Here is a 22,605-nt window from a genome sequence, read left to right on the forward strand (position 1 = left end):
AAACTATCTTGTTAGAAAAATTCACATGTGCATATTCTTAAAAAGTTTTATGACTAATTTCAGGGGTTCTCATGGCTCTCCTGAAGCCAATTCACGTAATTTTCAGATTTTAAGGACTCCGAGTTAAAATTCTCTGGGTTCAAGTAAATAGATAAATGAAGGCATCATCAAAGAGAAAGAAAGACCATCAGTGAATAGAGATTGAAACAATATGAAAGTAAGAAGATGGAGATTTAGCAGTGAACATTATAAGGTTAATTGAAGAAATTGTCTCTTATTCCAAACTTTTGAGGATTAGTAGCCAGAGTAGCTATTATTGCCTGTTATTCTGACCTGTTACTTTAAAATTCCAATGGAGGGGCTCCTGGGTGGCACAGCCCGTTGAGCGTCAGACTCTTGGTTTTGGCTCAGGTCGTGATCTCAGGGTTGTGAGACTGAGCCTTGAGTTGGGCTCAAGGCTCTCAGTGCGCAGAGTCTCCTTGAGATTCTCCCTCCCTCTCCCTCTGCCCCTTCCTCCTCCTCTGCCCCCCCCGTCCCTCCGCCTCGTGTTCTCTCTTGCTCTCTCTCTCTAAAATAAATAAATATTTAAAAAGTAAAAATAAAAAAATTTCAATGTAGTAATTAGCCATTATCTATAACTTCTAAATTCTCTGAAATTTAGCGGCTTAGCGTCATGCTTCATAGCAATCATAATGGGGGCTCTCACAGTCATGACTGACAATCATCAAGTCAAAACCTTTCTACCACAAAAACATAATAAGCTTCCCATTAGATCTAGAGGAGTTTCTGGAACCAAATTAATTTGAGCTACACACTGGTTGTGGCATGTGAATAATGGTACCTGTAACCCTAAGTCATTAGCTATGAGCCTGGACTTTGGTATTCAAGCAAACCAGATTGCAATCCAGGCACCAACAATTCCTTGATTGGGCAAGTCATTTAAGTTTTTTGAACTTGTGTTATAATTCGTAAATAAAGTAAGAAATAATATTAGTGCCTATCTCATGGTGTTTTGAAAGATAATGGGTATAACCTCCATAGTACAGTAAGAATTTTAAGTAAATTAAACTTTGTGGCTATTATTATTACTAGACATAAAATGTTTCCTGATGAATTAAATATTAACTTTAATAGAATTTTACTTAACAAGATCTTTTGGTAGATCGTAGAATTGTTATTATTTTCTTTGGGAATATCTTACATTTATTCCTGAAACCTTTTTCTGATAAAATTCTTGATTTAGATTTTATCATTGAAGATGTCCTGAATAATCTCTATAAAAAGTATTATATTTTCCAACAACCACATCTACATGGTGAAAACAATGTGTTTATTACCACACTTACCTTTCTGATCATGATGATATAAATAATCGGATTATATACAGTGCTTGATTTAGCAAAGAGATATGAAACAATAGATACTGTTGGAGTGACCAGGTGTCCATAACCATTAACCACCAAGAAAGAGATCACGATATAAGGCATCCAAAAGATAAGGAAGATAAATATCATTAAAAAGCACATTTTTGCCACTTTCTTTTCATATCTTAAAATCTTAATCACTTGAATTGTCTGAAGATCTTCAACACAACGAAGCTGCAGAAAGGAGAAAGAGTTGAAAATGAAGAATCTTTTTCTCATGTTGTTTTGATAATAGATATTCAGGCAAAATTCCAGGGCCCACCCTAGTGGAAAGACAACTCAATAGGACCTTGGGGGCCAACTCCTGATCCAAGAACCTGAAGCTGGGCGCAGCCCTTAATCTCTCTGGGTCTCAGTCTGTGCATCTTTAATATAGTACTTTGAGCCACATAGCCTCTTTGATCCTTTAATGGTTTTTAACATTTTCCAATTTATTTAAAGAATAAAATGGGGGCACCTGGGTGGCTCAGTTGGTTGAGTGTGGGACTCTTGGTTTCGGCTCAGGTCATGATTTCACAGTTGTGGGATCAAGCCCCCGCCCTGCTGTGCTCCACACCCAGTGTGTAGTCTGCTTGGGGTTCTCTCTCTCCCTCCGCCTCTCCCCTCCCCCACCAAAAGCATGCACGCTCTCTCTCTAAAATAAATAAATAAAATCTTATAAAAAAGAAGAAAATGAATTATTTTGCCTAGATCGTCCAGTCACTGAAAGACAACCTGAAAGAGTTCTGATAAATTGGAAACAGTTTCTCCATGATCCTGGAAACTCTTATCCAGATCATAATCCTCAACTTCTCAAACCAGGCAACAAATGTGTGATGTCAGTTCTGCATGGGTAAGCCGGTCTTGATTAAACTTAATTCTCAGATGAATTCTTGCTGGAAACTATGGTGACTTCCCACTCACAGCTAACACCTACAAAGTGGAATTTGATGGGGACCTTGCTTGTGGTTGGTTTCATCAGGGCTCAGGTGCAGAGAACACTTGTAGCCACATTCCTGTAAACTCAGCATATCTGCTTTTATTTTATCCCTGTTAAAGCACTGAGGAATAACGGCCTACAATCTGAAAGTTGTTTGGGTTTCTCAGATAAAAGTTCTTTAGAAGTTCCTTCTATTGTTATTATAAATTTGTTAGTAAGGGGAGAGGGATAATATTCCCCCATACCAAAAGTATATTCTTAAATAAAATGGTTATTTCTATCCTAAAAAGCTAAGTTTGCTACAAAAATACAAATGCCTTATATATTTAAAATAAGGTATCTTCCATACTGTTTATACTTAGTATACATTTTTAAAACTGGGAAATTTATTGCATTCCAACAAAATCTAAGGGTTCCCTTTATTTCTAGCGTTATAAAAATTAAGGAAAAAATTTCCAAATAAATCAGGACATGTGCTTATAGTATTTAAAAACATATTTGAATTGATACAGCTAAATTATTGATATCCACTAAAATTACATTTAAGAAACTATATTCTTAGTAGAATCACATATTCATATTGACAGAGAATAGGAAGAAAATATGGATAATTAAAATGATTGAGTTTTTATAGAGTAGAGAGAATGTATAGGAGTGGGCATGATTGTAAAGTTGGATACTATTATTATCTATGTGTACAAGTCTATTTTAAAAGAAACTATTTTATTTAATGTGACAGAACAGCATTTTTTGGGGGGGCTAGGAGATTTTCCCTAGAGTTTTTTAAGAAGGTTGTGGAGTTCTAATTAAAGCTCTCGATTTGGAATTAGGTCTGGATCCATATCCCAGATTTACCACTTTTGCTCCTGGCAATCAATTACTTCCTCTAAGAGTCAAGATTAAAGGAGGTTCAAATGAACAACTTATTGGACTTAACAGAAGTTGGGTCCAAGTTCCACACACATAACTTTGTGGAATTGTGTTCAAGATTAAATATTTATTTACATTGGAATTATATCTGAAACTAACATATTTATATGCATTTGTACTTTCATGATACTACGGAATATTTGGAATCATGATTTTTGGTTCCTCAGAGTTTCAATTAATGAATATATATATATATATATATATAAACACACACACATATATATGTATATATATATATTCAATATACTCAATATATGCAATATAACCCCAGGTCAATCATCTGTCCCCAATTCCCCACCATCCAGAGCTCCCACAGACTCATCTCTACCCTTTCTGGGCAACTCAGTTCCCATCCTCTCACCATTTTTCAAAGCAGAGCACTCATTTATCATCTTGGAATTACATGCATGCTGGAGAAGTTAATTTAAGGAAATATTGCGCTGGAAAAGCCCAGTTCCTCTTTGGTATAAGCATATAGTTCTGACTACTCTTTTGGATTATTTGGGTTTGTATATGTGTGTAGTTTCCATGATTATTTTTCATTTATCTCCTTTGGCCTCTCTGTTTTATCATTCTCTATTCCTTCACTCTGTTCTTTCCATGTTTTCCAAATAAAGAGCTCTACTTAATGTCTTACCCTATTTATTCAATCATTTGAGGGTATTTTTCAAAAATTGCTATGGATGAAGCAAAAGCATATGCACAGTTGAATTTGTCCTGAAGGATGAACCACCTAAGACAAATCCCCCAGAATTCCCAATAAAAGTGTCCTCTGCCTATATTAAATTGGGCTTATTGATTCAGACACCTGTAGATTTTCAAAAACTTCACTGTGAATCCTCTTCTCCCATGAGAAGCTATGTCTCCATCACTGCTATGAGTCACCCCTCTGGATAAGTAAACAGAGGCAATGGTGTCATCAGGTTCTGAGTGGAGAATATTGTGGTCTAGAGTTAAGTCTCTTGACACTTGTACCACTTATCCTTCCTATGCACTGTCTATAACTCATTCCAAAAATAGTCTCTGATCAACTATTGTATGAAAGTACTGTTCCAGCTATAGGTGAAAAACTAAATAAGACTGGGTCTCTGCTTTTAAGGAATCCACTATATTCTGAGGGTGACAGGCACATAGATTCCTTCCATAGGTGATACATGTCATGAGGAAGATGACCAGAGAAGGGCTATGGGAACACACAGGATGGGTCACGGATTTAGACATGGGTAAGGGCAAGAAGATACTGAGCTCAGCCTTCTGTCGTAAGGAGGAAGGACAGAGTGTTCCAGGGACAGGGAGTAACCTAAAGCAAAGTAGTAAAAGAACACATGTCAAGTTCTGGGAACAAGAAATACTGCACTTGACTGGAACCTGAGGTGGCAAGAGGGTAGGCATGTTAAGAAATAAAGCTGGACACACAGACAAGAGATGGTAATGCAGAACTCCAGTAGTCACACTCATGGGCTTTATTTTAAGTCACGAAGGCAGAGGAACCTCTGAAGGATTTTAAGCTGGGCAGTGATATGAGAAAAGTTGCATTTAAGAACAATTATTCTGGCAGAAATATGGAGAAAAATGGATTAGAAGAAAGGAAGAAAAAACTAAGGTCCCTTTGAACTGAGTCTGTGGCAATGAGACGGGGAAAAAGGATATAAGGAAAAATAGGAGATGAATAGATAAAATTGATAATTGATTGGGTATGGGGGAGACATGGATGAGGAATAGTCAAATATTGCTCTCTCATTTCTGGTCAAAGAATAATGACCATTCACTGAGAAAGGAAATGGAGGAGCAGCAGATCTGGGGGAAGGATGACCAAACTGTCTTCACACACATAGAGTCTGATAAGTCTGAGTGTTCTGAAGGGGCACCTGGGTGGCTCAGTTAAGCATCTGCCTTCGGCTCAGGTCATGATCCCAGAGTCCCAGGGTCGAGCCCCACATCAGGCTCCCTGCTCAGTGGGGAGTCTGCTTCTCCCTCTGTGCCTCACCCCACCCTCACCCCACTCTCTCATGCTCTCTCTCACTCTCAAATAAATAAAATCTTAAAATAAATAAAGAATCTGATAAGTCTGGGGGCCATCCCAGTGGAGGTGTGCAATAGGCAACTGACTGTGGGAACTGACAGAGGTCAGAAGAACACCCTGGGTCAGAAATAGAGATTCCAAAGTCACCAAGCTATTGTTAGAAGGGGAAATCCTAAGAGCATATGAGATGCCCAAGGCCAGTGTGTAGTATGAGAAAAGAGCTACACACAGAATGCCTGGAGGCCCACGGGAAGCAGCCCTTGGCAGAGACCTAAGAAGATGGGCCAGAGTCAGCAACAATGATAGGAGAGAGTGGGCCCTAGAAACAGTGGAGGAGAAAACCACAAATGAGTGGAAGTTGTTAATAATGCCACAAGTGTCAAATGCCATGGATGCCAGAAAAGAAAAAAGAGATAGAAATGTGTTCATTGGATCTAACCTTTGGGAGATCATCGATTACCTTAATGTGGGCTATTTCTGTGACAGTGTGCTCAAGGAAGGAGGCACCGATTTGCAATGGGTGAGGAATTAAATGCTAAGTGAATTTATTAAACTACAAACTATGAGGCAGGGGCGATATCTTATACATGTTGTATCCTCAGAGCTTAGTCAACGTCTTAGTCAGCTTGGGCTTCCATAACAATATACCATAGACTGAATGGCTTAGACAAAGAAATGTATTTCTCACGAATCTGGAGGCTGGGAAGTCTAAGGTCAAGGTGCCCGCAAGGTAGGTTTCAGTATGAGACCTCTTTTCTCAGCTTGGAGATGGCTGCCTTCTCTCTGTGTACTCAGACGGTGGAAAGAGATTTGGAGGGAGGGATGGAGAGATGGATGGAGGGAGGGAGGAAGAGACACACAGAGAGAAAGAGAGAGCCACTAATCCCATCATGAGGGCCCCACTCTCATGACATCGCCCTAATTGCCTCCTAAAAACCCCATCTCCAATACCATCGATTGGGGATTAAGGTTTCCATACATAAATTTTGGAGAGACAAAAACATTCAGACCATAATAGTAAGTAATTGGTGCATTCTAGATGCTCAACAAATATTGGCCAAATGAATGCTTATTGAGTGGTGATATAGCACCAAAAGCCACTAATGGTTCTTTGAGTAAGCACAGGTGGGGAGAGCAATAAAGTGATAGCCACAGGGAGCTCAGAGTAGATTTTGCTTTTGTATAATATTAGCATAGTTATTGCTAAAGAGAAGGAGCCAGTAGTAAGGGAGAGACTGGAGATGTAAGTGAAAGAGAAAACTAATACTTGAGAGAGGTCCCTGGGGCAGAGAATGGGGTTGGGGGAAAACCAGAAGCTTCATGACCCTGTAAGTGAAGAGAAGGGCCTATGAATGAGGCTGAACAGAGAGGCTTATATAAAGGGGGACAGGGAGGTGAGAAATTTCTTGATAATGGCTTTCTTCTGCCCAATAAATAAGCATGATCATTTGATAAGAATGAATGGAGGATAGGGCAAAAGATTAAAATGAGTACCGAGGATTTATAGTAGTGATTGTGTGAGAGACTGGACCATCTAGGGATCCAAACATCGCTAGACACTGCCAGAGGACATCTGGGTATGGATATTGGGAATCTGGGGGCAGATTTTCCTCCAGCTCCTCTTTGTAATTTGACTATAGGCATGGGGAAAACATATCATTCGATTGATGTGGGGATTTTTTGTCTTTTTTACAAAATAGGTAGGTATGAGAAAAGTTTGAATGTGGAAGTTGGCAGGGTTTATGATTTAAAGTGATACATGTAGCCATGTTTGATTTAAAAAAAAGGTGAACGCTAGAGGGGCTTAGCAGGGTGCATAAGAGACTGGTGAGCAGGAGTTCTAAAGAAGGAAGACACAGGGTGCCTGGGTGGCTCAGTTGGTTAAGCAACTGCCTTCGGCTCAGGTCATGATCCTGGAGTCCTGGGATGGAGTCCCGCATCGGGCTCCCTGCTCAGCAGGGAGTCTGCTTCTCCCTCTGACCCTCTTCCCTCTCATGTTCTCTATCTCTCATTCTCTCTCTCTCAAATAAATAAATAAAATCTTTAAAAAAAAAAAGAAGGAAGACACAAACAGGAAGACATGGTGAGTGAGCAAGGAAAACATACGTGGCTAAAGTAGGAGACTGCCTCACACTGTCTCTTCAGACTCCTTGCTAGCGCTCAACAGGAAACTCGCTCGTAGTCAGTTCTTGTGCTTTATGATTCAGAAGTGATTTCCAGACAAAATATCTATACTATGCTCTAAGTGGGTTTATGTGACCTTTGAATGAATAAAATCATGGGAAGTGTGGAATTTCCTTGGTTAGAGTTCTTTAATTCTAAGAATGCTAGAGAATGCAGGTGTTCTTGGTTGTTACTGATTTTATCTGTCTAGAACACCTTTCCTTCCTCCTTGTGGTTTAGAGAGTAGGGTAGAGAGAGTAGATGTTACTCCTCATTGGTCTTTTAGAGAGTGACTCAGTGCACAATTCTACTGAGTGGGAAGTCCCCTAGAAGTGATCCAGCTGCAGACAACCACTAATCATGTAGGGAGAGTTTGAGTCTCTTCTGCACAGAATTGTGCACCCTGGAAATAGTTTAGGGGAGGGGCATTTGCAGTTTTCAACTTACCATTCGAATGGAATACAGAATATGGCCATAGCAATGGGCTATGACGCCCAGAGGCACCACCAGACAGCCAAGAAATAAGAAAAGCACAAAGGAGGAGTCGTTGGCGTCCTTGGATTTCCAGTCCACAGAGCATCCTAATCCATGTACGTCCAGGATGTACCTGTTCCAGCCCAGCAGAGGCGCTCCTGACCATGCCAGTGAGTACAGCCAGATGTAGGTAATGGCCCTCCAGGCCCAGGAAAAATTGATCACTCTGGCATGGACCACACGAATATAACGTTCATAGGCCAGCACAGTTAGGGTAGTAATGGAAACAATCCCTGCAAGAAGAGAAAGTGGGACAGTATAACATGGCGCAGGGGCAGATGGACGTAGCAGAGGTTGCACTGTCCACTGGACACACCTCACCGTGTGTCTGGAACTAACAAGGTGCTCTAAAAGTGACATGTCTAAGAGGAATAATGCCTCACAGTCCCCAGGAAATTTGACTGGAAACATATTTACCCAGAAAAGAAAACAAATGGCAGGTAGATTGCAGCAGGACAAAAAGAAAAGCCCTAAAGCCAGCACCACCCCAATGATACAGCTCCTGTGTTCAACTCTCTGCCAGAGAGAAACTCTGAAGAGTCAGAGTCACTAAGTGAGTCTCATTTGCTTTGACCTTTTCTCAGTTGTGTCTGACTCAGGATTGAAGATGAAATTGAAGTGGGTTTCACAAGGCTGAACTGACCAAAGTTATGGTAAAAGCATGCAGGGGGCTGGGTTAACCTTCCTGCTCGCAGATGTTAGCCTATGAACTGTTCTCGTGCAAGACTGCTGACAAGGGAGTGAAACCTTCTGTGCTCCCCTGGTCTTCGTTTATGCCTCCATTTTGCAACAAATATATTTTAACAGCATTGCTCATTTATGTCCCTGCCTCTTCCCAGGGAGTGATTTATTCAATCAACAAGCTTCTATTGAGCACCTACTGTGTGCCAGTCACTTTTTCAACCCTGGAGGTTTAGGGATGACAGAAATGCAGACATCTAGGTGCTTGGAGGGAACCCGGTCGTGTAAACAGTAAGACTGCAGGAGGTATAAATGTATTGTGGGAGTCACAGAACAAGGGGCCTTTGTGAACCAGGCAGAAGCATATTCCAGGAAGAATTAAGAACTATGTCCCAGAGCATGGAGACGATTTAAGGGTCTAAAAATGACGAGAGGATTCAGAGGCGCCAGGTCTCAGAGGATACAAAGGAGGGAGGAGGTTAGAAGGAGCACATGAGGTCATTGGAGAAAGGCTTTTGATTTCTTGCTAAGGGCTTTTGTTTCTTTCTCTGTTCTTTAAAAAACGAAACAAAACCAAACCCACGTTTCTTGTATAAAACAGTGAATTACAAACCTGTTACTTTGTCATGTTTTTTAAGTGTGAAGTGACAACAGTTATCTCCTTCCTGCTCCTCCTCGTTTTTCCTCTGAAAGGACCCTCATTCCTGCAGTGGTACGGAAATCCCGTCCCAGGCCAGTGCATGGAGACCAGTTTGAAGGCTACTGCCGTAGTCCGGGCAGGTATGATGGGGCCTGAATTAGAGTACCTTTAAAGGTATGAACGGCAAAGTCTGGATTCCAGGGACATGTGATTAATATCAACAGAACCCACCAGCTTATTGAACGTGAAGAGGGAGGGAGAGAGAGGAGTCAAGAATCACTTGGGAGATTTCTAACCTGTGTGACAAGTCGAGAGTGGTTACATTAACAGAGATTAAGACTACCAGGTGTTACAAGCAGATATGGGGGAGAAAATGAAATTGTGAGCTCCCAAGAACACACTGGCATAAATATTTGTTGAATGAGCAGGTCAAGAGAAGCTGTAGAATTCTCCCTAATGGAGAATGAAAATAAGACCTGTGTCAGGTAAGTAGGTGGGAGCGTGGGGGTGGGGATCCAGAAATCCCAGAGTGATCCCAGCTCCCCACTAAATAGCTCTGTGACTTTGGCTATTCATACAATCCCTGTAGACTTTAGTTTTGTTGAAAATCCCTTCACATTATAAAATTTTCACTATAAGAGTGTGAAATGAGGAGGTCCTAGACTCAGAAAGCCACTGACAGAACAGAGTTAATATCCATTTCATACCAGGACAGGTTTGTTATTTGGAGGGAGGGCAGCATAATCCCCCGTGTCTGATGCCTGTGGTAGTTGATAAATGTTCGTTGAATACATGAATGTTTAATAAATACATAAGGGACTGGAAGAGGAAGATAGGGTTTTGGAGTATGGTAGAAGGAAATATTTCAGGAAGTAGTGCTATATTCACAAATAATGTACTTACGTTCAAATTATGTTAAGTAATTCTGGAGGCAAGGAAAATATCAAGTTGTGCCTTCAGAACTAAGAATCAACTTTCACCTCATTAAATTTTTACCTGAACAGTGATGCTGTTAAGTTAAAGAAACTTTAACTGAGTATATTCCCAGAAGGAAACCAAAAACCTATAAGTAATTACATAGTATGACTCTAATGAGGTTAGATACTGTTGGTTTTATTTAGTTTACAAACTTTCTTATCAATTACATGGCATTTAATTATATAGTTACCTTTAAATGTTAAAACAGTTTTGAGCCTTCAACTTTTAGTTAATTTACCTTGAATACGATTTAGTTCTTCTTAGGCAAGAAAACTTGCTGCAAATACGTTGTAGATTAGCAAATCCCAGTATAACCTACAGATGAATAAATGAGTCCTTATGATTAAAGCAATAAGCTGGGATAATTTTAGCTATCATTCATATATTCATTCATTCATTCATTCGTCTAGTAATTATTTACTGCTTATCTATGTGTCCATCAGTGTGCCAGCAAATGGGTGCAAAGAAGGGAGTGACACATGCACCTCCTAGAACTGACAGTCCATTGGGTGAGACTGATAATACAATCATGTCAAACAAGCAAATTAGTGGCACGCTATCAAGGAGAGAGACGGTGCAGAAGAGACGTGAGGGAGGAGGTTGCCGGTGTAGAGGATGTGGCAATCTTAACGGGATGTCAGGAGAAGCCTCATTGTGCTCAGGGCTGAAGTATGAAAAACCCCAGCTCTGTGACCAGTCAGGGTGCGGAAGTGTGGTGAGTTTTCCCTTATTATTTAGGTCAAAGAGGTAAGAGATCTGTTCTGTGTGATATAGTTTTGGACCATGCCTGTATCCTAGCAAGCACGATGAGCTTCCAGTGCCTGATTCAGTTGCTGAAATTCAGTACCATAACCAGTTAGCACAGTCCCTGAATTTCCAGGCCTTCCCTGACTGCATGGGAGTATTAGTCAGACTGACTTAGTCTCGTAGGGTGACCCATTGGAACAGACCTAAACTATATCTTTCCTTACACCCTTCCCCCCCCTTTTTTAAGATTTTATTTATTTGTTTGACAGAGAGAGAGAGAGATAGTGAGAGATAATGAAAGCAGGAACACAAGCAGGGGGAGTGGGAGAGGGAGAAGCTGGCTTCCCACTGAGCAGGGAGCCCGATGAGGGGCTCAATCCCAGGACCCTGGGATCATGACCTGAGCTGAAGGCAGATGCTTAACAACTGAGCCACCCAGGCATGCCCCCCTTTTTTTCTCTTAACAACACTTATTTACTCATGACTTTTGGTCCTGCCTGAGTCAAAATTATTTGCTGTATTCTGGAGAATGAGAATGAACGGACTGTCTTACAACTACTTCATACGTAACTAGAGAGAGCCTAATTCTCTCTTCCCTGAACACTGTGGACAGGGAAGGGGAAGGTGATGGCCCCAAAAGAGCACCCATCATCTGTGAGGCCCCATCATAATCATGCTACATACAGTAGTATCCCTCTTTGTGGAGAAGGAGTTCTGTGGCTCCGAGGGATAAGGAACCAATAGGAGGTGGAGACAGTTTTGAGAACCCAGGACTGGCTGAGTTCACAACCCATAATTTTGCCTTTTTCTACCTGTCCCCACAAGCTCTACTAGGGGTAGCATGATGTCACTGCTCTCCCTGCAAAGCTGCACACTGATCACATATGCCCTAAGTGTGTCTCCCTGCGCCCAGTCGGGTCTTCTAGGAGAAACCAGAGACGTGTGGTGCCTACCCTTGAGGAGACTACAATACCGTACATTCTTGTAGACCCAAGACCAACTCTATGCAACATTCGAGGGCAAGGTAGGATGATACAAAAATCATATGGCATATTTACTGTGCAACAACAAACCCAATAAAGTGAAATTCCAGTGAATTGTGCACACACACAGCAATGAACAATCATTTAAACTTACATTTCCATTCCACTTTTCCCCTAAAAATTTTATTCTACTGTAATACATTGGTATGGCTGAAAGATTTTAAATTATTACTTTATTATTTTCTTCAACAAAAAATGTATTTAAAAATGGAAATTTTTTTAAATTTCTTGGATAGCAAGGCACTAAATGTTTAAAAAATTGTCTTATGGATTGAGTTATCAGCTTTTATTAGTACACAATTGTTCAAAATATTTTGTTAAATATTAAAAGTAAAAAACTTAGAAATACATCTCTTAAAGTGATCAGTATAGCTTTCCCTCACCACAAAGAATATACTGTATCCACAAGTTACTGTTACCAATGCTAGAATGATAAAGGATAAATTCTCTTCCTGTTTTTCCTGTTTATAAAGTTAAAGATTTCTTGATCACACGTGTATCCAGATGCAATGGAAGGAATTTTGTTATATTCAATTCTTACTGATTATAAGAACATTCCTTCTACGTTCAATTATTTGAACTCTCCTGAATTTATATGCCAAAAAGCACAGAGTGGTTATTGTCAAAAATTGTATTTAATGATCTACCAACTAACAACTGAACTTTGTTAAAAGCAAATAACTGGAAACCCCCTGAGTGGTCATTCACTTCCCCAGGTTCCTCAACAATATTTTAACTTGTCCCTTTGTTTGCCATCCTGGAACTTCCTCCCACCCCTCCCTGGTAATTTCCCACAGTAAGATTTGGGATGGGTAAGGAGTGTATCTTTCTGTGGGAAGTGGGAGATGGGGTATGGAGAAAGGGAGGGTCTGGATCACAGGGAGCTGGTTTCTAGGAGAGAATACAAGTTGAGAATTTAAAGGTTGATCCTCCTAAAACTGTCCTTGCATAACCATTCCAAAGAGTTGTATCTCAAGCAGTATGCAGACACCAATTTGAAGACAGAAGGCTATAAAAACTAATCTTGTTGGCATATTATGGAGACTCTGCTTAATCTTGCTGCATCACTTACTTATTTACGTCGGGATACAGATGGCAAGCCTCAAACTGCCAGCCACATTCAAATTGGCTGCTTTGACCCCACTGTTCCCTCTGCCTGAAATGCTGACAGAGATCTCACAGCTTGGAGGAGAAGACAGACACGTAAAGAAGTAATTACAGGAATGTGATATGTACTAACCCAGAACTGTGTCTGGGAGCTGGAAGATACAATCGAGGAAGCACGGACCTCTGCGTAGGGAAATACTGAGGAAGGTTTTAAGAGGAAAGCAATATTTGAATTGATGAATGGAAGGGAGTTTATCAAGTTGATGAGGGTGAGGATATTTCAAGGTCAAGGATATAGCATATAAAATGCATGGAAGCAAAGAGAGGTATCCAAGGGTTAACTCTGTGCACCACATTGAGTCAAGTAAAGTTCTTTGTGATATAACTTGCTGATTATGCATTCGCTTACAACATTTATCAACAATCCAATATCATGCACATGCAATACACCAGACACTGTGCTAGGAAATGGACAAAGATAAACTATAAAAGAAAGAAACAATAATAGAGTGATAAATTCTATAATAGAGGAACGTCTATGAGGCCAGTCCTGGATTCAACTTCAGTTTCTATACACAAATACAGATTGCTCTGGGAGGATTAATTAATATCTATGAACCTCAATTTGCTCACAGCAAAACAGAAGGAATAGTACCAAAACGCTGTCTCATCGTGAGTGTGTGTATATGTATTACATGAGAATATGAATGTATTTAGTAAGATGGTAATATATAAGGCATTATTATTATTATTGAATAGTTGAGTATCTGGGGGCTAAATTGCTTTAAGTGCTAGAAATCTGGCAGAAGGCACAGGGACAGGTGGAGGAGCTCTGGAGCTTAAACATGAGTGTATTCATAATATATACAATTACTCAAGAACAATCATTTCCCTCCTTTGGCCACTAGATGTCCACATTGAGTAACTTATTTATAGTTCAGCGGTCTAGACTCTGGATGAGCAAGTTTACAGTAGAGTAAGTGCTTCGAAGAGGTATTACCTGGACCAGGCTCCAGATCAGTCAATACCCATATGTTAGATTAAAAAGTTAATATGACATGGTTCATGTCTTCAAGGAGCTCACACTCCAGAGAAGGGAGTATGAGGAGAAACTCCAAATACGACAATAGGAGGAAACGATCCAGTTTTTCTCTGGGAAGCAGGCACTACCTGAGTGTAGGGAGTCTTGTAGATTAAATACATTTAAACCAGGCAAATAAGGAGGAATGAGGGGGGAAGGACTGTCAGTCCTATTCCAGTTTATGTAAACACATGGAGACCTGACAGAGCTTACACCATTTGGGTTCCTGCAAATAATTCAGTATGGTGGAAGCAGAGAGTTCTAGGAAGAAAGAAGAGAAAGACCAGGAACTCTCCCAGGAAGACACTTACATGTCATGCAAGGAGTTTGGAATATATCCTGAGCGCTTCAGGGAGTCATTAAAATGTTCTTGTTCTTTTCTATTACTGTACTATTTTAGAGAATTTTGTTTTACTTTCTGTTGGTTTTGCTTTTGCAGATTTTCCTTATGGAAAGTTGCCTCCAGCTGTGATGTGGAAAAAGGATTGTGAGGAGGGACAAATCTGGTTATTGAGAAATCTACTGCAGAAATACCATTTTGGTGATGAGGAACAGAACCAACACAGTGACAATGGAGAAGGAGAGACAAATAGGGTCCAATAAAATTTAGAAACATGAATATTTGCTAGATGTAGGAATGAATGGAGAATCAAATGAAGTCTTGGGTCAATGAATGGTTGGTGGTGCACTGACTTGGAAAGAAAATGGATGAGATGGATCCGGGAAGGAAATGCACTTCATTGTGGATTCTCAGGGTGATTTCTGGGGGATAGTGCACTTCATTGTGGATTCTCAGGGTGATTTTGAACAAATCACTGGACGGTCTGTATTTAAAATTCTCTACCTATAAAATGAGACAACTGTTAAACCTGCCTTGTAGCAGGTAAAATCTTACAGATAATACACTAAAATCTTGCAAACTAAGTGGGTATACTTTTCTCCAACCAATGAAAATTCTTGTTCTGTTCATTCAAAAACATGTATTGATTTGTAGAAATTTCTAAACATACAGCTTAATTACTTTCATCTACATATACAATGGAAACAAAACTATTTGAAGTTGCTTAATAAAAATGTTTCTTTATTAATTAGTGACCTCTATTCATATTTGAACAACATTAAATAAGGAAAACAATATGCTTGATATGCTTGAAAAAGCTTATTCTCTTAGGCAAGTAACCAATTCTTCTTTGAAATATTGTTTACATTGCTTATTAGTTGAGTAATCTTTCCTGCTCCCTTTTGCTTAATTAACAAGGGTAATTTCAGCCCAGTAACACATGGAGAGTACCTCCTGGGTGTCAGGTACCGTTCTAAGCAGTTTGCCTGTGTTATCTTTTTAATCCTCACAATTCTGTAAGACACGTAGAAATTATTATCATACCCATTTTGTAGGGGAAACTGAGATAAACATGGTTAAGTAACTTGCTCAGGTCCCAAACTAATAAAAAACAAGAGCCAAGATTCAAATCAAACAGTCTGCTTCCAAAGTCCACACTATGCTAGACTCATTTTCTAAATCCTCTTTGGAAATTTTAAAAAATTTTGTACTAGTGAAGTAGACACTACAGAAAACATATATAATCCATGTGTTACCTACTACATATTGAAAAAGTCATTTTTTTTTTTAAAGTAGGCTCCCTGCCCAGTGTGGAGCCCAATGCAGGGCTTGAACTCACAACCCTGAGATCAAGACCTGAGCTGAGATCAACAGTCAGATGCTTAACCGACTGTGCCACCACCCAGGTGCCCCTTGAAAAGGTGATTTTTTAAACTCAATTTCTTTTAAGCTGAAGAATTTTAAAGGAAATTGGAGATGACCATGTTCATTTGAATAGTTTCCCCACCATTGGAAAGCCCATTTTCCATTTGATCAACAAGAGAAGTTCTTGGAGACACCCAAATGATGCATGGTCTTTAGTACACCACACATTTTAAGCATTCACCAGCCGTCTATTATGCCAGAAACTTACTTCTAGTTAATAAATCCTTCTTCCATATCTGTTTCCCTTCCTTTTTCAAATTCCATTTTTCAATTGTTTGTTCCCCAGAGTTACTGTTCTTCAGGATTAGTACACAGAAATTAGTACACAGAAATCCAGCACAGCGTGAAATTTACAGCTCTGTGGTCAAAAAATTATAATTTCAGGTAGTAAGCAGCTTACACAGAGATTTGGTTTTGACCACCATGTGGAAACCTAGCCACCAAATGCTTGTTGTACATTAAGAATTGGGAACCCCCTGAACAAAAGGGCCAGCGAACCCTCAGAAGAGAGGGAGTCCTCCAGGCAGCCTTCAGCCTGTGGTTTGTGGGCTAGCTCCTCACAGTGCACCATGTCCACACTGTAATCTTAGTTCTTGTTCGTGCTGCCCTTCACTGGTGTTTCAAAGGAGTGCATTTTCTCCCCAATAAACCAGTGATTTTTTATAAGGGAGGTGGAAGCAAATAGTTGTTGATTCCGTTGGTAAAATACAAGGGAGTTTGTCTACTGTTGTGTGTCCCCTCCTCCTAGGCTACCTTGGATGTCTGTATAGTAGCTTGGAAATCATCCCAGACTCATTTCCCCAGTGTTATCTTTGATTCTTTCAATATACACACCTCTGTCTTGCCTTCTTGGCCTTCAAACTTGGCTCCTTATCTTCCTATAGCTCCATTTGGACATACAGCCCAGTTTCAGACTGTTCACCTTGCCTCTGATTTGACACTGTTTTAGGGTTTGTTTGCTCTTTGGGGAAAGGAAAGCCCCATATTGGGATAAAGTCTCATCAGAACTTACTTTATACTTATGTCTACTTGTCAGGGAAGGATATGAACAAGATAGATCATGATGGGGAAAAGTGGATGATTATTATACTAGGAGACCCGAGAAATACCCATTGTGACCAGAGTCTACAGGCCCAGTGTGAAAGGACAGTTTGAATATAAAGTTAACTGGTCTGTTGTATTACTTAAGGTTCATAAGTGACAACATAAATACAGCAGGACAACAATCTAGAAGACAGCCCGGTGGAAGGATTTATCAGGAATTGAGATATTCTAAATTCTTATCCTAATTTAACCACACTCATAAAATGGGTTTGGGTGCCATGAATAAAATGGGAAGCATACATTTCTTTGTTTTTACCACTGAATCAAAATGACCTCTTAAATACAGCAATCTCGATCTTACAATAATCCACTACAGTGTACCCAGAAAAGCTGCATCAGAGAATGCTCCTCTAGCAGGACCTTGCCTCTGGTTCACTTTAGGAATGTGTATATGTGCTCCGTCTCCCCTCTCCTCTTTCCTCTAGTTTGCATTTTCATTTCACCGAAGGATTTTCTTTTGAAATATTTCTAAATTCGTCTCTGTGCGTCCCGCGTTCCATTATTCTCATTCAGGTTCACATCCCACAGTGGTTGTTCTGACCTACTCCTAACTGATTTTTTCCCTTTGTCCAGCCTCTATCCTCTCTTGCACCAAATACCAGTTTGAGACTGGATTCAGTTTACATGCCATCCCAGATCTCCCTGAGCCAGCTCACAAACCCCTACTCCCCAACATGGGCCATGACCTTCTGCCTTGCTCCCCAGCAATGGTGGTTCTGATATAGTCACAAAGCTCAGCTGCTGTGGCTACAGCCCCCACAGGCCTATGTGCAGGACCAACCTGCACCGTTGGCCTCACTGGACAGGGCACACATAGGCTCTGGCTTCCCCAGCTGCTGCTCTGACTCAGCTGACTCAAACCAGAGGCAAGGTGATGGTAGGCCCTCATGGAGCTGACTGGGACCAAATGAGTTAAGAGACAGGAAGGGGCCAGTGATTAAATTGTTTGCACCCCGGCCCCACCCCTTCCATGGATTATTTCAAGATGTGCTAGGTTCATACAGCCTCTCTGAAGATGTCCTGAAGGATGGAGCGAACAGCTGTTTTGGGGGGAAGCTATGGCTGGCTCAGTGGTGCATCCTCTGATACTTGGCTTCCTTTCTTCCTCACCTCTTCCTGGACTCTCTCATTCTTGATTCCCTGGAAATACACTCCCCAGTACATCATTAATCCGTATGCTTTGCCTTAGGCATTATTTTGGGGAACTTGTGCTAATAATCTCACAACCTTTATAATCTCCTCTCTGGCATAATGACCTGCAAAGCTCCCTCTGCTTAATGCACTGGTATTCAAAGAACTCTGCATATTACTTCCACTCCCTAGCTCATCTTCTCTTTCGCCATTTCTAACTTCCTTAGTGCACACCACACTCTGCTCATGCACAGCTGAGACCGTACCTTCATGGCTGCTCTTTACTACTTCCTGTATTTTGGTCACAATTCTACGTATTCAGGTCTTATCTTTCCAGTTAAATTGTAAACGCCTAAGAGATAGGGACCATGTCTTCTGTATCTTGACATCCTTTCTGGCTTCTGTAATAGTTAACGAGAGATTATTATATGTTTGTTGATGATAAAAGTTATGTATATGTGACCATATTTCTTCTCAAATCAAGAACAAAAACCCTGAAGTAAACACAGTCACACCCATAATTAAGCAAACACTAATGTGAAATGATGTTTGGAAATAGTCAGTCAGATTTCAAAGAAAAGGAAAATGTTTCTAAAGGAAAATACAACATATACGTCAGAAGAACATAAAACAAGACCAGCTTCTTGCTCTTTTTTCTAAGGCATCCCTAGCTCAACTCAAAATACTATGTAACAGTCATCACATGATAACTTTTGATTATTAAAAATCCCCTATAAAATACTCATTTTTATGGATGACATAAAATATCATTTGATATTCCTGTTAGATTTGTCATCTCTTGTTCTCCAATGACAATAACAAATTATAACACCTATTTCGTATGGTGTTTCATAATTTTCAAGGTACTGCCCCATGTGTGTTTATCATCAGTTCTTCACAGACCTGTGAGGCAGGAAAGGCTCATGTCCTCATTTGGTTGGGCTCTGAGAAATGGGGTTGGGATTTGGGATGAGCCAAATGTCATAAGACGAGTAAGATCTTGCTTGGAGGAGAACCCACATCTTCTCACTGCAAGTCCAGAGCTCTGTTCAGATTTTCCTCAGAAAGATTTGACTAAGTGTGTTGGTTGTGATCAACAGAGAAGCATGGAGTCTTGTTAATTCTATGGAAAAATTCAACAGATGAATGAATTATGGGACATCCATGTGACCCCTTGCCTGCAATGAAGATTCTGGTTTTCAAGTACTCTCTGGATTATTAACCTGGCACCGAGAGATGAAAATCTGAGATAGCCCAGAAGAGCAAATTAAAAATATGAAGAAATACAAGAGGTACAGAATTAAATCTTAATTTAGTCATTTATAATTTACAAAACCCTCAAAGGAGCTCAGAGCTTAGGTTTTAAAGCAGGTGTTAACACTCTGGTTCCATTTTAAGGTCATTTTCTATCACCATGTCGCTGACACAAGTGGAGAATGTTGAGATATAGCCAAGGACCAATGTCACTTTTCTCTTAAGAATGAATACAACACACTCAGCTTTGTGTGTGTGTGTGTGTGTGTGTGTGTGTGTGTGTAAGTAACTTATCAGCTAAAACCTGTGGTATGAGATTCCTTACGACCATAAAAGGAGAATGGGTAAAAGAGATAACAATCTTGCCTGAATGTGTTAGCGACCAACCTAATTGGTTGGTGTCCTGGGCAGTACAATGATGGGACGAAACGTTGGAGGTTTAAAAGGCACATCTGGGAGGTGGGCGGCGTGTAAAGTAAAACCCATCTCGGTGACTACTGCGGAGCAGTTTGGGTGGGTAAGAAAAGACATTTTCTTGAAAGTCTTAGTCATCCTGAGCCGAGAATGTCAAGTGGAAAAAGGCTAAAGAAAGATTGGAGGTGGGGGAGGGAAGCTTTACAAATAGGAAGCATTCTGCCTAAGGACAGGAGGCAAAGCTAGCAGGTGCTCCAGCTGATTTCCAGGCCCATTCATATGCTACCGTTTCCAGCTTCCAACCCATGTAGTCAGCTTGGGCTTCATATGGAGTCTCCTTTGATGTTTAATTTAAGACCTTCTATATCTGAGCAGTGAGTCTGTCTCCCATGGTAGGAATAGTGACTTCAAATGCCAGCTCTTGAAATGGCTACAAACGAATCTCTTGGGGAAATTGTTGAAATGTGGATTCCAAGGCCCGGCCCTTGAAGATTCTGCTTTAGTAGGTCTGGGATGGAGCCCGAGAATCTGTTTAAGAGACTCCCAGATGATTCTGACTGACTTAGGAATGGCAGGTCTAGATTTAAATCAAATGGCCTTTAACATAACCTCTCTGCGGCTTTTTGCTCATTTCCCAGGTTTTCTTCCACAGAGTCAACGCCAGTGGAGGAACACAAGAAACCACTATTTCATTTCACAGAATGGCATCCCACAGGGACACCGGCCTCTGGTCACACACAAAGCTCCAGCTCTGAGGGAGGGGACTGGCCTATGTTGTGTCGGCGGCTCCAAGTTTCACCGTAGCTTACTCACCTCTAGCTTCACTCCTGTCTGCCCTTGTGTTTGCAGTATTGCCGCTTCCTGTGCTCCCGGAAGCTGTTACGATGCTCCCAGAAGCTGTCATGATGCTCCCGGAAGCTGTCATGATGCTCCCGGGAGCTGTCATGATGCTCCTGGAAGCTGCCATGATGCCGGGTTTCATAGAACCAGATGCAACCTGGTGTAGAACGGCTGACAGCGGTGTCATTTGACTAGCAGCTTTTATAAACCTGACTAATGGCCTTGTACATGTGAAGCTGGCCCTGGCCTCGCCAGTTACCAAGACTCCAGAACCCGTTAGAAGCGAGAACTCTGTTGGAAAGACATTGGCAGCAGTTTCTTCCCAGAAAGGGAAGCAGAGTGAGGACTAATGTTACTTCTTAGGCAATTTTCCCATATTAGGGAGAGCAGAGTGAAGCCTGGATGCAGAAGAAATATAAGGCATATTCTAGGTAAATGAGATAAAATTATTTCAGGGTGAGTCACAGCTTAAAGGCAGACAGGTACCATACCAGGAGCATTGAAAACCTTCCTTAAGCATTGAAGTGGCTCTAACATGTGGGGCCCTGAGCTACTGCTGGGGAAGCAAAGTCATCAGATATGGTCCCTGATGTAAAGGGGGAAAGGCAGCATAGAAAGACAAACCAAAATACAAAACTGTGTATTTGAAATTCCAAATGAGACATTCAGACCTAAGTGCCATAGGAGCTCAGAGAGAGGAAAGAGCACCAAGAAACTGGGGGGCTTTATATAAAGGGGTGGGACTGAAAGATAATGAAAAAAAATCTGTTTACCCAGCATACACCACGTCCACCAATTCCAAATTTACTTATATCCCCTAGAGTGGTGCTGTCCAGTAGAAGTATGTGGGCCGTATAGTATTTAAGTTTTTTAGCGGCCACACTTTAAAAAGTAAAGAGAAACATATAAAATTGACATAACATTTTATTTAATCCAACATATTTAAAGTATTCTGATTTGTAATCAACATAAACTTATTCATGAAATATTTTGTATTTTTTTCATACTAAATCTTCAAAATCCAGGGCTTTTTTTTTTTTACACTTATACACCTCAATTTAGACCCTCTCCATTTCCCATGCTCAAGAGGCACAAGAGTAGAGGTTACTCTGTTGGACAGCACAGACCTAGAGAAACTCTTGCACATTGAGTAGAAAGAGATGTATACTAGGATATACTTGGAGGCACTGTTTATTATAATACAGAGAAAAATGAGAAATAACCCAATGTCCATCAAAAGGGGAAAATGGGTAAATAAATCATGACCAAAAAAACTGAAACCTTGCTTGGTTTCATGTTACATTCATGTCTGCAGTGACCTTGAGGACAAAGGAGGTGGAATGGACTGGAGAGAGAAATACATAAATGAAAATTTTATCTGTAATTTTCCATTCTTTGAAGATAGATTAAGCTAAATATAAGAAGGTTCGTCTCTGTTCACTGAGGGTGGCAGATATGTGGGCACTTATTGTGTCACCCTTTGCTCTTTTCTGTATTTATAAAAAGTTTAAATAATTTACAAAAGGAATAAAATTCATTGAGGATATGGAGGTAGCAAGTAGTAGTAGGCATTCTGAAGACAGGCTCTTCAAACAAAGCAGAATGGGGTAGTCACAAATCAAGGGACGGTTGAGGGTGGCAGCTAGACCACAAACGGATGATCCAGGAGGGAGAGAGAAGACTCTGAATAAGAGCTCAGTAGCCCAATCTTTATATTTCCTGCACATCTATGTGACAGCCTGAGTTCAACCTCACCGTGGGCAAGTGTTGACCAAACATTTTCACAGGGGGAAATGAGGGAGGAATGCTTTGGAAGCCACAGTGATA

General features: G+C 40.6%; 1 protein-coding gene across 3 annotated transcripts in view; it reads right to left on the bottom strand.

Moving 5' to 3' along the window:
• OPN3 (opsin 3) overlaps positions 1–22,605 on the bottom strand; it is a 47,879-nt gene that overhangs the window by 7,378 nt on the left and 17,896 nt on the right. For 2 of the 3 annotated variants that reach the window (XR_015766512.1, XM_028111900.2), the window contains exons 2-3: positions 7,907–8,226; positions 1,347–1,598 (exon numbers count right to left, since the gene is read on the bottom strand). Coding sequence is in view for 2 of the 3 variants with exons in the window: in XM_028111900.2 (XP_027967701.2) it covers positions 1,347–1,598; positions 7,907–8,226 (572 nt within the window). In the remaining variant the exon portion in view is untranslated. The remainder of the gene's footprint in view (positions 1–1,346; positions 1,599–7,906; positions 8,227–22,605) is intronic. The other variant, XM_028111901.2, reaches the window with a different exon arrangement.

The sequence above is a fragment of the Eumetopias jubatus genome, unplaced genomic scaffold (genome assembly GCF_037043125.1).
Source record: "Eumetopias jubatus isolate StellerSeaLion01/CBP00866 unplaced genomic scaffold, mEumJub1_p1.0 scaffold_12, whole genome shotgun sequence".
In the NCBI taxonomy this organism is placed as follows: domain Eukaryota; kingdom Metazoa; phylum Chordata; class Mammalia; order Carnivora; family Otariidae; genus Eumetopias; species Eumetopias jubatus.